The sequence below is a fragment of the Heterodontus francisci genome, chromosome 20 (genome assembly GCF_036365525.1).
Source record: "Heterodontus francisci isolate sHetFra1 chromosome 20, sHetFra1.hap1, whole genome shotgun sequence".
NCBI lineage: Eukaryota > Metazoa > Chordata > Chondrichthyes > Heterodontiformes > Heterodontidae > Heterodontus > Heterodontus francisci.
In genome coordinates this window covers 81,371,056-81,386,171 of record NC_090390.1, presented here as the reverse complement: position 1 = coordinate 81,386,171, position 15,116 = coordinate 81,371,056, and the positions used below count along the sequence as shown (strand labels likewise).

The 15,116-nt window shown below is 47.6% G+C and overlaps 1 protein-coding gene across 1 annotated transcript in view; it reads right to left on the bottom strand.

The window, feature by feature from the left end:
- Positions 1-15,116, bottom strand: part of crtac1b (cartilage acidic protein 1b) — a 341,954-nt gene that overhangs the window by 16,625 nt on the left and 310,213 nt on the right. The window contains exons 12-14 of the mRNA XM_068053120.1: positions 8,854-8,996; positions 7,693-7,735; positions 5,452-5,595 (exon numbers count right to left, since the gene is read on the bottom strand). Of these exons, the coding sequence (XP_067909221.1) occupies positions 5,452-5,595; positions 7,693-7,735; positions 8,854-8,996 (330 nt within the window). The remainder of the gene's footprint in view (positions 1-5,451; positions 5,596-7,692; positions 7,736-8,853; positions 8,997-15,116) is intronic.

Sequence of the window (15,116 nt, the reverse complement as noted above, 5' to 3'; positions counted from 1 at the left end):
GTTGGCTGTCTGGATATAGAATTGGCTGGCCCATAGAAGACAGAGGGTGGTAGTAGATGGAAAGTATTCAGCTTGGAGCTCGGTGACCAGTGGTGTTCTGCAGGGATCAGTTCTGGGACCTCTGCTCTTTGTGATTTTTATAAATGACTTGGATGAGGAAGTGGAAGGCTGGGATAGCAAGTTTGTCGATGGCACTAAGGTTGCTGGAGTTGTGGATAGTGTGGAAGGCTGTTGTAGGTTGCAACGGGACATTGACAGGATGCAGAGCTGGGCTGAGAAGTGGCAGATGGAGTTCAACCTGGAAAAGTGTGAAGTGATTCATTTTGGAAGGTCGAATTTGAATGCAGAATACAGGCTTAAAGACAGGATTCTTGGCAGTGTGGAGGAACAGAGGGATCTTGGGGTCCATGTCCACAGATCGCTCAAAGTTGCCACCCAAGTTGATAGGGTTGTTAAGAAAGCGTATGATGTGTTGGCTTTCATTAACAGGGGGATTGAGTTTAAGAGCCGCGAGGTTATGCTGCAGCTCTATAAAGCCCTGGTTAGACCACACTTGGAATATTGTGTTCAGTTCTGGTCGCTTCATTATAGGAAGGATGTGGAAGCTTTAGAGAGGGTGCAGAGGAGATTTACCAGGATGCTGCCTGGACTGGAGGGCATGTCTTATGAAGAAAGATTGAGGGAGCTAGGGCTTTTCTCATTGGAGCGAAGAAGGATGAGAGGTGACTTGATAGAGGTGTACAAGATGATGAGAGGCACAGAGTGGATAGCCAGAGACTTTTTCCCAGGGTGGAAAGGGCTATCACCAGGGGGCATAATTTTAAGGTGATTGGAGGAAGGTTTCAGGGAGATGTCAGAGGTAGGTTCTTTACACCGAGAGTGGTGGGTGCGTGGAATGCACTGCCAGCAGTGGTAGTAGAAGCAGATACATTAGGGACATTTAAACGACTCTTGGATAGGTACATGGATGATAGTAGAATGAACGGTAGGTAGGTAGTTTGATCCTGGAGTAGGTTAAAGGTTCGGCACAACATCGTGGGCTGAAGGGCCTGTACTGTGCTGTAATGTTCTATGTTCTAATCATATATTACAGAAGGAGGCCATTTGGCCTATTGTGTCTGTACTGGCTCTTTGAAAGAGCTATGCACTAAGTAGCACTCCCCCCCCACCCCCCCCCCCCCCTCCCCCCACTGTTCTTTCTCCAGTGTTCTAGAAATTTGCATTGAAATAGTGCTTTTCATGTCCTCAATGAGACATTTTTTCTGGTGTAGTCACAGTTCTGATGTAGGGAAGATCCCAGAAACAGCAAAGTGATAACTGACCACTTAATCTGTATTAGAGGTTGGTGGATAAATATTTTCCAGGACATCTTGTCTGCTTCTCTTTAAAGAATACCTTTCACAATGAGCCTCAGTTGAAAAACAGCACCTCTGACAGAGTAGCATCACTTCAGTATTGCATCAAAGCGCCCGTCTAGATTATATGTTCAAATCTCTGAGCAGAGCTTGATCCCTGACCTTCTGTCAGACATGCCAAGACAGGAAAGCATAGAGGAGCCTTGGTCTTATGGTGTCAGTTGTTAGAAGTTTATCACAACATTCAGTGGATGTTTTGTTCAGAAAGGAATTTAAGGACAGAATTTTTTTAGCTAATTTGTAAAGTACATCATGGGAGTCAAATTGAACTTTAGTTTTTGATGCTAATTTGTGGTGAAGGAATGCCAGTGCAGACTGGCGGAATTATGGTGAGGTTGTCTGGAGGCTATTTTGGCCAAAGGGTGGAAATGGGCACTGGGGGCTGAACTCTAGTCAGGTGTTGGGGGTCCCGATGCCAGGCCAGAAAGGTGAGGGGAACTCCGCCTCGGCCATCTGGGGGACCCAGGCTGCATTTGACGGCACTCAAGCAGTATAACTGCCTGGTGCTGGGGTCCCTGTCCCTTTAAGGACAGGGATCCCACATCCCAGAGATACCAACCAATCAGAGGGCCAGCAGCTCAGCAGTGCCACTGGGGGAAGTGGCCACTGCTGGTATTGCACCCAGCTAATTGGGCGCCAGCCTCGGAAGCAGATAAGTGGTATAGGTTCATCAGGTCCTGGTGAGGGGTGTGGTTGTTGAGGATGGGGTATTGGCATAGGTGGCCTTTGCCACCGGGGGCCCTCTACGGGCCACAGATTGCCCAAGCAGGAAGGTTCCCCCTCCCATGCCCCTCAGAGAGAATACCTGATGTCACTGGGTGGTCTCCCCACAAGACAGGGTTCCCACCAGCCGCTGGCTAATAAAGGGCCTGAACTGGCCTCTGGGCGGGAAGGCCATCCTCAGCCTTCCCCTGTCCTGACAAAATTCAATAGCATCGGGAAGGTGACGGGCACTCTATCCTCTGTTGCCGCTCGCTATTTTATGGGTGCTCACACCTTTCTGCCCATCCCTGGAGGGCTGATAAAATTCAGCCCTAAAAGTGCACTATGCTAGTAACACTAACTGGTTTGAAAGTTTAGCACACAATTTTGGTCCTAATTGCTGACTACCATAATTTGAACCTGCCTGGAGATGCTAAAGCAAACAGCTGAAGGTTTAATGCTCAGCTACTGACTAGATGCAATTCTTTTGGAGCAGGATATGTGGGCTCCGCACACCCACTTCCACTGAAGATGATCTGGTGGCAGGTTTCTGCATGGCTCAGGTACTGAGGAAAAGAGCGCACAGTTTCTTGACCGTGGCACTGGAGGTCATGGCGGAGGAGGTTCAGAGGAGGAGGAATGTCCTATACTCACAGGGGGAAGGAGTCCGCCTCACCCCACTGTCCCTCTCTCCTCCAGCAGCTGGTGCTGCTCTGCCTGGCCTCACGTCCTCCTCACATTCCTTGTCCGAACCAAGAGGGCCCCGAGCAAGATGCCAGTGACCAAGCACTCCCTTTCCCCTGGCGACTCCTGGAAAGTGGCCAATAAGGTAGAGTAGAACAATGCTCACTCTTTTTACGCAAAATTCTCGGAGAATTTCCAGAATAAATGTTGTTAGAACTGTCTCAGAAAGTCTCCTGAAGTATTTCAAAAGTCCACTTCAAACCTCCAGCGGCAAGTGATATACCTTTAACTAGCACTTAAAATCCTCTGCAATGACCTGTTTACTCCCAATCAGCTGGTTGCTGTTAGGAAAAAATGCTGGGTCAAGCACTATCCACCAAAACATCTGCAAGCTCCTTAATGAGCACTAGCAGGCAATTTAAATGGCAATCAGCTGCTCAACAGTCCTCAGTGTGGCTCTTCCTAGCACAGCGACTTTACCAAGATGGTGTCTTGTGCTAAACAAAGTCTAAACCCCAAGGCCCCAGCTTGTCTATCTTCAGCGCCTGAAAGTGCTGTCACAAATCACCCACTTTATGTTTTTGTCATGACTTTGTTTCTATTTCTGGAACCTGGTAAAGTTCGATTGTATGGTGCAATGGAATGGTCACAATGTTGTAAATGATTTTAATCCACTTGCGTAGGAGGAATGGAGGTGCAGAGTATTTCTTAAATGGTGAGAGATTGGGAAATGTTGATGTCCAAAGGGACCTGGGTGTCCTTGTTCATAAGTCACTGAAAGCTAGCATGCAGGTGCAGCAAGCAATTAGGAAGGAAAACGGTATGTTAGCCTTTATCACAAGAGGATTTGAGTGCAGGAGTAACGGAGTCTTGCTTCAATTGTCTAGAGCATTGGTGAGGCCACAGCTGGAATATCGTGTGAAGTTCTGGTCCCCTTGCCTGAGGAAGGATATACTTGCCATAGAGGGAGTGCAGCGGAGGTTCACCAGACTGATTCCTGGGATGGTGGGATTGTCCTATGAGGAGAGATTGAGAAGACTGGACCTGTATTCTCTGGAGTTTAGAAGAATGAGAGGCGATCTCATAGAAACTTACAAAATTCTTAAAGGGATAGTAGGGTACCTGCAGAAAGGATGTTTCCCCTAGCTGTGGGATATAGAACCAAGGGAGACAATCTCAGAATAAAGGACAAGCCATTTAGGACTGAGATGAGGAGGAACTTCTTCACTCAGAGGGTGGTGAACATTTGGAATTCTCTGCCCCAGAGGGTGGTGGAAGCTCAGTCACTGAGTAAGTTCAAGACAGAGATCGATAGATTTCGAGTTGATAATGACATCAAGGGATATGGGGATAGTGCGGGAAAAGGGCATTGAGGTAGACAATCAGCCATGATCTAGAATGGCAGATCAGGCTCAAAGGGCTGAATGGCCTACTCCTGCTCCTATGCTCCTAAGTTCCTATGTTCCTAATATTGAATAAATCCAATAAAAACATGAGTCTTTGAGTCAGAAGTTTGTGGGTTCAAGTCCCACTCCAGAAGGTGAGCACAAAAATTCAGGCTGGCATTCCAGTGCAGTATTGAGAGAGTGCTGCACTATTGGAGGTGCTGGCTCTCAGATAATACTTTAAATCGAAGCCCTGCCTGCTCTCTCTGGTGGATGCAACGCACTAAGGCTCCTTAGACAGCACCTTCCAAACCTGCGACTTCTACCAACTAGAAGGACAAGGGCAGCAAATGCATGGGAACACCACCACCTGCAAGTTCCCCTCCAAGTCACACACCAACCTGACTTGGAACTATATCACCGTTCCTTCACTGTCACTAGGTCAAAATCCTGGAACTCCCTCCCTAACAGCACTGTGGGGGTATCTACCTCACATGGACTGCAGCAGTTCAAGATGGCAGCTCACCACCACCTTCTCAAGGGCAATTAGGGATGGGCAATAAATGCTGGCCTAGCCAGTGATGCCCACATCCCATGAATGAATTTTAAAAAGTTCAAAATATCTCATGGCACTATTTTGATCTCCCCAGTGTCCTGGGCCAATATTTGTCGCCGAATCAACATTCTCAAAAACAGATCATCTGGTCATTATCACATTGCTATTTGTGGAATCTTGCTGTATGCAAATTAGCTGCCGTGTTTCTTAAATTACAAAAGCGACTACACTTCAAGTACTTTGTTGTCTGTAAAGCACTTTGGGCCATTGTGAAAGGTGCTATATAAAGGAAAGCCTTTCTTTCATAGAGAAAAACAGAGAGAGACAGGATAAGCTGTGATGGGAGAGAGAAAGATAGAAAGCTGGAGGTGAGGTAAGAGTTCGAAGTGGATGACAAGCTGGTGAGTGAAATAGCAATAGTTTGCACTGGGTGATCAAATCTTTCCCGTGTCCGACCAAGCATTTCAATAATGAAAACTGCACTAACGTCAGTCTCAAAATGAGGTACGAAAATTCCCAAGGTTGTCGGGCTTGGGGATGAAGGTTTTAAGGCCTCTCTGCAATAATGGATGAACAGTTCACTTGTTTAATGAGCATGTATACTAAATGTACATCAGAGTAAAGTTGAAATTCAGCTCAGTTGCGTTGAAGTGCTTAAATGCATACACTAAGGAGTTAAAGACCATTGCTCCAGGGGGAGTTCACTGACCCACACAAGCAGTCCCATCTTCATTGGGTTCATATCCCCGATTGCATCTCTTGTTAGGCCGACACCTGTAGCCTCCGTATGTGTTGATACAGATGGGCTTTTCCCGGGGGCACATCGCAGGAAACTGGACACACTCGTCTGCATCTAAAAAAAATAGCAGAATTTTAAAATAGCAATGTTTAAACACAGTAGAATCTGAAAACTCAGTTTGAAACTCCTGCCGTTAAAGAGGAAGGAGAATCATGTCTTATGTTTACAGGAGAGCTGGGCGGACACTTCCTGTGTTTAGTTTTGGGGTCACTTCCTGTGTTTAGTTTTGGGGTGACTTTACTGTCTTTATTGGGGGTGGGGGCGGGGTTCAACATTGTAGGGCAGTAATTGGTGCGATCCCAGTGTAATTGCCTGGATGGAGGTCTGTTGATCTAATTGGTCCTTATCCGGAGAGTGGGGAGGACCAAATTCCCAATCCCACTCGATGACCAGGTAGTGAATCTGTCCTGACGTCGGGCGAGATTCCGGGAAATTATATTCTGAATGAGGCCCCGCCGTTAAGAAGGATGAGGCCTCCACATCTCCCGAGCTGACAGGGTGCGCTTCCTGCTACCGGGCTCCCCTGCATTTACTCCCCCTGTAAACATGTAGGCCTATGGGACACCAATCCTGAATTAGATTGAATCATTGCAGTTGCAGCACAGAAACAGGCCACTGGGCTCATCGAGCCTGTCCCAAAGTGAGCTCTTCAGCTGTTGGGACAGTTTTGTAGAGGGTAGTGGTCCCATGGTTACAGCAACCTCGTGGGCCCCAGAAGACTACTCCTGTTTCTCCAGGCCCGACATAAAACAATTCGGAACTTACTTTTGTCAGGGTGTCTTTGGTTGCATCGCCCGTGTAATTGAGCAGGCTGAGGCCTAAAATGACAATCGGGGGTCCTTTCAACATCATTAGATCACGATTTGCACATTAAAAGGGCCTAGTGCCTGAAACAGGCCGGTGATCTGGACACTTGGCGGTAGGCCCCTTTCAAAAAGACGTCGCCGTGGCATCGTTGCCATTGGTAACAGGGCGTAAGTTAACAAACTCCATTTTGAGGCTGTTATGGCACCATTAACACCAGGAAAATGCAATCAAAATTGACCCCTTCTACTCTATTCCCATTTCCTCCTTCTTTATAAACATGAGATGTTTATGTGCTGAAGAAGGTGTGTGGGTGCGTGGGGGGGAGGCGGTTGTGGAATAATATCCCTCGGGATGTCAAAAATAAACATTTATTATCATCTTCCCAACATGGCATAACTTGACAAAATTATGTGTCAAATGTGATCTATGCTACTGCCCAAAACTAAAGTTCTCGAAAGGACTTATTCACATTAATTATTGATTCGGTGGAAGTATCCAATGTTGTGACCCCCGGGCTGGATTTTTAGCCCCCGCTGGAGGCGGGCACAGAGGTCAGCAGGTGCAGGAATTCATGCCACCAGCCGGCGTGCCAGTTTGCTGGCACCATCCTGCCCCTGGTCCAATTTCCCAGAGGTGGGTTGAGGGTGGGGGTGGGGGGGTGGGGGGTTGGTGGGACCCACAGGGCTACCCACCTGCAAGTGGCAGATAGCCACTTAAAGGCCAATTAAGGCCTATTGTCAGAGGCCGACTGGAATTTTCTCCCAACGACAGACCAGGGGGCTAGCACTCCAGGCAGGCTTTGAGGCCCTCCCTGTGGAGGCCACAGTCGTGACCCGGCTGCTGAGTCTATTTTTTAGTTAAAAGTCTAAAACGTCTCGATCTTAAGGCAGCCTCCCTCTCTTATCTGAAAAGGCAGCCTGCTGCTTCTTCAGTGCTGGGGCCTCCTATTGGCCCTTTACCTTTGAGAGCCCACCTGTCATTCTTAATTGGACAGCCTGCCCGCCCTCTGGCCACTAATTGGCCAATTCGGGAAAAATCAATGCTCGGTGACTGTTCCCCAGACAGTGCAGGGTTCTGACCCCCATTTGACCCTGATGTTGGGGTCCTGAAGCAAAGGGCAAAATCCTGACCCCCATCTCCCAAATGCTCCCTTCCACTGAACGCAGTTCATTGCTCAGCCATGCAAAACTCTTAATATAGATGTACATTTTTCTTGAAGCCCTACTAAGCTACGGGATGAATTTCTCAACATTCTGGAGCATGCGAGTAAGTGTTGATGAGCCTCTTCACACATGGGGCTACTGTTAGTACAGTATTACAGCAAGGGTAATATTACCAACTCACCAACACAGCGACCACTCCCATCAGCTGTGAAGCCTTCCCCACACTGGAAAGAAAAGATACAGAACCCAGTCACATACCACCGTCGCTTCAGTTGACAAATGGAGTTAGGAGGTCCTGCTAATCTAGGCAGAATTGCAATGCAGAGGATACAGGTTTGAGTCCTACACTGGTGAGTTCCCTATCTTGGCTGTGCTGCTGATGGGGGAAGATAATGACCATCAGGGCTTGTTGCCCAACCACAGCGGGGGAAGGAGAAATGAGGGAACAGCGAAGCATTAGAACGACAGCTAAAACGTTGGAACTCAAGAGCAGCCCACCTTCCCTGTCTGTTGGAGAAGTGAAGGATGCAGAGTGAGCATCTAAAGAGGGTAAGTTTTTTTTTTAAAAAGCTACAATTGTAAAACAAGCAACTGCTTGGGGCAGATGTATTATCACTTATACAAGAAATAAGCTGGGCAAATAATTTTAAAAACACATTGAAAATGTTTGTCAAACTTAGAATGCCTTTTTCAATATATTCATTCTCAGTCGCTAGCAAGGCTGGCATTTTATTGGCCCCCCTGAGAAGGCAGTGAACGACTGATAGCAGTTTGGCTATAACTGAGTCGATTGCTCGGCACTTCAGCGAGTCATTAAGAGCTAGCCACATTGATGTGGGGCTGCAATCGAATATAGACTCACTATATATTTACTCTATGCCCAGATGTGCTTTCCCAGAGCTTGATGATTGGCATCACACATACGAAAATGTTTTGCGAGCACCAACATCCCAGGCATCCAAAAACATTTAGCGAAATCTTGGGCCACCCGTGGAGTCGGAGAGCCAGTATCTTTTATAGACGTGTTCTTCACAGATCTTCAGGGACTTGTCAAATAAAGACATCAAACAAAGCTTATACATTCCTAATGAATACCTTGTCGACAGGAGACCCAAATAGAGATATGCAACAAAACAAAGAGAGACAGCTGCACAGATAGATACAGAAAGAGAGCGATGGAGACTGAGAAAACAGAACCAGACAGGGAGAGAGGTATAGAGACAAACAGATACAGAGAGAGAGAGAGCAATGGAAACAGAGTTAAATAGAAACACACAATGAGAGAGATACAGATAGAGACAAGCAGAAACAGATAAAGACAATACTCCAAATCTTCACGTACCTCAATTTCCAGATTCCTAGTTTGATCCTGCTGCTCTGGATATGGGATTTCAATGGTAGAGTTCATATCGCTGAGGGCAACAGCACGAGAGGTGAACTTTCCGCCCGGCCATGTCACCTCCAGGTGAGTTGCAATGTCCTTACCTGTTTGAATTTGAGGTGTGAGTAGAGTTTGTACCAGTTTCCTACCTTAGAACAGGCTATTTGGAACTTTCTAGTGTGTAAACCTGAAGAGATTTGGGCCCTGAAGTTGGACAGGGCCTGAAGACGGGCGCGGGGATCACGACACGGGATAACCCTGCACCCGTTGCTACCGATGTAGGCGGTGTGCCAACATTTTGCTGCCTGCTATTTTAAATGATTGCAGCGGGCAGCCAGCACTGAGTGTGCTGGTGAGTGACCGCATGCCCGAGCAGAGGCTAGCACAAGCTTAAGCTAGGCTGCACTAATTAAAGACAGCCTGTACCTGTTAAAGGGGAGCTGCACTGGAGGCCTTGGTGCAGGAGGTGGTGAGAATGAGAGATGTCAAGTATCCACAGGAGGCCCCCAGACCAGACTGCCTTGGCGGTCAATGCCAGGAGTCTGGCCCTAAGGACCCAGATGCAGTGCTGCAAAAAAGTTTAGACTGGTCAAGGTCAGTGAATGTATCTTCAAATTCCACATCGCTCTAACTGCACCATGAACCTCACACATTGCTCAGTGCTCCACACTCCCATCACTCACCTCCCAACAATCTCCATCAATCACGACTCACACCTCACATTCATAGCTTCACCTCATCCTCACACACTTAACACTGCTGCAAGCCTCACACCCACATCTCACAGCTTGCACACGGCCAGTTATTCACCCAATCACATTGCACCACACTCACTGACACCCTTCCCTTTCTCTTGCAGGACAAGGTGCCCCAAAACCGCAGGCAGCAGGAGTTAACTGGCGGGGGACAGGGATGGCTGTGCATCCCCACCCCAATGGAGGAGATAGTGTTCGCCATCATTGGACTGGGCATGACTGAGACCATTGCCAGCAGTGAGGCTGAAACCATCGAAGTTGAAGATATCCTTATACTTAATCCTCTTCTTACACCCTAGTTTCCCCTCATCCCACAATCTCTTCTGATTTACAAGCTGCCGATGGTTTAAGGATGCATCTCTTACTTTCCTCCCTCCCCTCAGCACGACCCTCCCCTTGTACCTTTCCCCTTTCAGATACCCTGTAACTGCCACCTGGCTAAGCAGTGATGAAAGTGCAGGAGGCGAAAGAGGAGGAAGACAGTGATGAAGAAAAACAGTGTCACTTGCTCCTGCACTTGCAGCCCTCAGTTCAGATACTGACACTGTGTGTACTTTAGAGGATGGCTTCGAGGCGGGATCTGCTCATGGTAAGACACCGGGCATGAGCAGCCTGCAGCTAGAACGGGGGAGTAAGGGCAGCGCAAGTGCCAGTTCATAGGATGGGTGGGAGGCACACACGAGTTCTGCTACAGAGGACTCAGGTAAGGACTTTTGTGTGGCGGCTTACAGAAGGCGGTTAATGGGCATGCCCAATGAAATGCTTGGTTCATTGGCAGGCCTGCCAGAAATCCTGATGTCACTGTCGAGGAACATGGAGGAGTCTGGCACCAACTTGGCACAAGGGCTTTTAGCAGAGCTTGGAGCCCATCTTTTCCAGTGTGCAAGTGATGGCCAACTCCATTAGCACACGTGCAATCTGAGCCGTGACGCACAGTCTGATGCCCACTGTCTCAGCTTCCATTGCAGCACGAGCAGAGGCCACGCAACATCTGGGTGCTGCAGTGGGAGCTCAGGCTGAGGTCATGCAAGCTCAGACTGTTGCCATCATAGCTGCATATACCAGTGTTCCATAGGGGCTTGCAGAGTGTCACAACAGTCCAGCAATGTGTCTTGCAACAGATTATTAGGATTGCTGAGGCACTGCCCTGGGGGAGTGGCAGTGGCTCCGTGGAGCATGAACCTGCTGTTCTGACAGTATTCGTCCTCCCAGCACTGTCTCTCCGCCGGTGTCCTTGCTGTTGCCTGTCAGGTAACCAGCCCAGACTGCTGAGGTGGTGCAATCCTAAACCAGGCCTTCTAGGCCCAGAGCTGCTTGAGATTGTCCCCCAAGGCCATCTACAGTCTCCCCCACTGAAAGTCAGCTGACTTCCACCAGTCATGCTGCAGCCACTGGGCTAGCACAGTGTGGGAGCACTAGGACAGGCATTAAGGAAATGCATAAGGGTGATTGGTTGACTTTTGCATGCAATATGGCAGGACCTTGATTTCTAAATTTAGTTTGGAATGTTTATTTTGTGATGGCTTTTATTTTTACATTGTGGCCAAGTGGGCGCTTTGATGTTTAATGACAGACAGAACGTAAGGACTAGCGATACATGGGGAATTGGGGTTCTATTTACTGGTATCACAGTTGATGTGTCGATTGTGAACAGCCCAGTCAAAAAGGAGTTGTGTTGGTTGCCTCCTCCCTTCCTCCTCGTCCCTCCTCCTGATCCTCAGCTATTTGCACTATCGCTGGTGGAAAAGGCTGTGCCTTTATGATGTCAAGGCAGGATACAGCAGAGCAGCACAAATCTGGACATGCACTCTGCTGAGCACTGCAGAGCTCCTCCACAGCAGCCAGGCAGTGGAAGCATTGTTTAAGCACTGCAGTGGTCTGCTCTATCACATGGCGTGTGGTAGCATGGCTTTCACTGTATGCGTGCTGCCCATGTTATGTGGGTTGTCCACCTGTGTCATGAGCCATGCCATGGAAGGATAGCCCCTTGTCCCTCAGTAGACACCCTCTAGTTTCTCCTGGCAGACTGCAGGGTGGACTGCCGCAGAATGAAGGCAGCATGGCCTGTTGCTTGGTTACTGAGCATTAACCGGGCAGATACGCTGCCTGTGGTCTTACACCAGCTGGCATTGAGGCAGTGGAATCCCCTCCGGTTGCAGCACATCTCAGATTTGACATGTGGTACCCGCAAAGCAATGTGTGTGCAGCCAATGGCACCCTGCACCATGGCGAAGCTCCATGCATGCTCTGCCTGCTTTTCTCTGGGAAGAGAGAATGAGATGTATTCAGCTCTGAGCTAAAGCGTGGCTACCCAATCCGAACCTGACCAGACCCGCCGGCATGTGTCGAGTTCGGGTCGGGTCGGGTCGCTCTTCCGAGTCCAGCATTCAGGCTCGGGTCGGGTCGGGTCGGGTCGGGCTGGACGTGGACAGTGCTGCCTTGCTCCAGGAAGTAATCTTAAAATGAACATTCAGGACGTCAAGGCGGGAAACGTGCAGTCCGGACTTCGGATTCTGCAGTAAAGCCTGGCTACCCGACCAAACCTGACTACATGTGTTCGAGTCGGGTCGGGCATTTCAAAAAATTAAAGGTCTCAGGCCCGGGTCGGGTTCAGGTTGGCTGTTGTCGGGTTGGGCCCAGGTCGGGTTTCAATTTTATACCCGAGTCAGACTTTACTCTGAGCCTCAGTGACCTCCAACAGTGGATGGCAAACTGGGAGATGTTGCAAATATCACCTGCTCCAGCCTGGAAGGAGCCTGATGCATAAAAGTTCATGGCCACAGGGATTTGGTTAAAAGCAGGTGTCTGTAGTCTTAGTTCATGCCATTCTGAACTTTCACGGGACAAGAAGCAATGAGGAATTAACGACAAAGACAGCAGCCTAGTCAGATCTTCTCAAAGACTGTGGAAGAATGTTACAATAGCAAGCTGCTTTTGCATAAGCCAGAAAGATATAAAACTAACCACTTTATAGTGAAGTGAGGAGACGGTCCAGAGACAGTCCGCAGACAGTGTGCAGACAGTCCGCAGACAGACAAGAGACAGCACAGAGAATGTTCACAGACACTCCTCGGACAGTTTTGAGACAGTCCAGAGACAGTCCTGAAGAAAACCAAGGAGAACATCATCAAAGAATTAAGCCCTCAGTATCTCAAAGCAGAAGAATTTGGCAATTTCATAGAATTATACAGGATATATGGCACCAGAAACAGGCCATTCGGCCCAACCAGTCCATGCTGGTATTCAAGCTCCACTTGCGCCTCCACCCATCCTTCCTCATCTAACTCTATCAGCAGAGCCATCTATTCCCTTCTCCCTCATATGCTTATCCAGCTTCCCCATAAATGCATCTATACTGTTTGCTTCAACCACTCCCTGTGATAGCGAGTTCCACATTCTCACCACTCTTTGGGTAAAGAAGTTTCTTCTGAATTCCCTATTGGATTTCTTGGTGACTATCTTATATTAATGGCTTCTCGTTATGCTCTTCCCCACAAGTGGAAACATTCTCTCTGTATTCACTCTAACAAAACCCTTCACAATTTTAAAGACCTCTATCAGGTCACCCTTCAGCCTTCCTTTTTCAAGAACAAGAGACCCAGCCTGTTCATTCTTTCCTGACAGGTATAACCTCACACTTCTGGTATCACCCTTGTAAAATTTTTTTGACCCTCTCCAGTGCCTCAATATCATTTTTATAGTATGGCAACCAGAATGGTACACTGTACTCCAAGTATGATCTCACCAAGGTTCAATATAGGTTCAGCATAACATATCTTTTCAATTCTATCCCTCTAAAAATAAAAGCCTCTTGAGTTTTTTTTTAATTTGTTCATGGGATTTGGGCGTCCCTGGCCCAGCCGGCATTTATTGCCCATCCCTAATTGCCCTTGAGAAGGTGGTGGTGAGCTGCCTTCTTGAACTGCTGTAGTCCGTGTGGGGTAGGTATACCCACAGTGCTGTTAGAGATTCTTACAACTCAGTCCTATGTGTAAATCTGGTTTCATGTCAATAAAACAAATTGTTGTAAAAGTTTAAAGCATTAGTTAATCTTACTTCAAGATTGCTATCAGGCAAACCCCCCACCTGCCAAGACTGAGGCACATATTATTTCGCTGCATGAACAAAAACTTAAAATTGCAAGCCCTGACTGGAAGGACATTTGCATAGTACCTGACTATGTTGAAACAATGGGGATCCAGTAGTTGCTTCCCCAATACACAGAAGTGGTCAGACCAGTTTTAGTCACATGACTAACTGGCTGTTGCAGTGAATTTGAACTTCCAACAAAGGATTTGAACAGAACATCATGTGCTCATGGACTGAGAACATCTCCTCTACTGTCTGCCTGCCTTCATCTCTTCCCACAGAACTGAATCTTGTGAAAACACGTGAAACTCAAAGAGAGAAAGGTTTCCTACGTGAACAAGGTTTTAAGAAGACTACTTGTCCCCAATCAAACGCAGGACCAGATCTTCAATCAAGGACTACAGTGAGCTCGAGAAACAGTAACAAGATATTGCCTCAAACTGTTCTAATTATCTTTTTTTCTCTTTTCTGTCCCTATCTGCATGTTTACATCACCTGTGTATGCTAGCGTGGGCGTGTCATATATTCGTATGTGTGAACCATATTAGATTTTAAGTTTAAGGTTTAATAATTTCATCTTTCTTCTTTAAACCAAAGAAAGCCTGTTTGTGCTCATTTCTTTGCCTGAAAATTGGAAAGTTGTGAACAAGGATTCACAAAGGGGGAGCTCAAAACACAGTGTGTTTAAAATTAAACCCCGTTAAAATAAGACCCCTAGACACATTTCTCACCTGGTCGTAACATTACCCTAAAGATTAAAGAGAGTGGTAAAAAAAAATTAAATAACCTTATAGATTCACAGCTACTAACACACAACCACTGAGACCCAGATACACAGCCAGCATCAGAGAGAAATGTACAAAGGGACAAGAAGTGACACAGAGAGACACAATGAGAGTCACACACCCTGGACAGTCATTGCATTTTAATAAGTGACTACTGTTCATTTTGAAATTTTGCAATAGTTGGTTTGTTCACCTATTAAACACCTCTTCTGATTTTCAATCCATTAATTACAATGGGGAGCGGAGTCGAGCGGATATCACGTATTTAATATTATCACTAAGGGGGGAGTTTTATGCTCTCCCTTGCAGCAGATTTGGAAGTGGGGAGAGCATAAAATTGGGTGAGATGGTGGCAGGGGGGTTTCCCGCCACTATCCCACCTCTGCTAAAATTTAGTCCGGGGTGGGAAGCCTGTGAGCAGTCTTCCACCCTGTCACAAATTGAGGCCCTTAACTGGGCAATTAACCCCCAATTATGAGCCTTTGCCTCCGCAGCCACAATTAGCCATGATGTGGGTGGCTCTGTCACTGCACAACAAACACGTCACGGAAAACCGGGTTGGTGGGGCGGGGTGTGTGGGGTCCCTTGTTAAAAG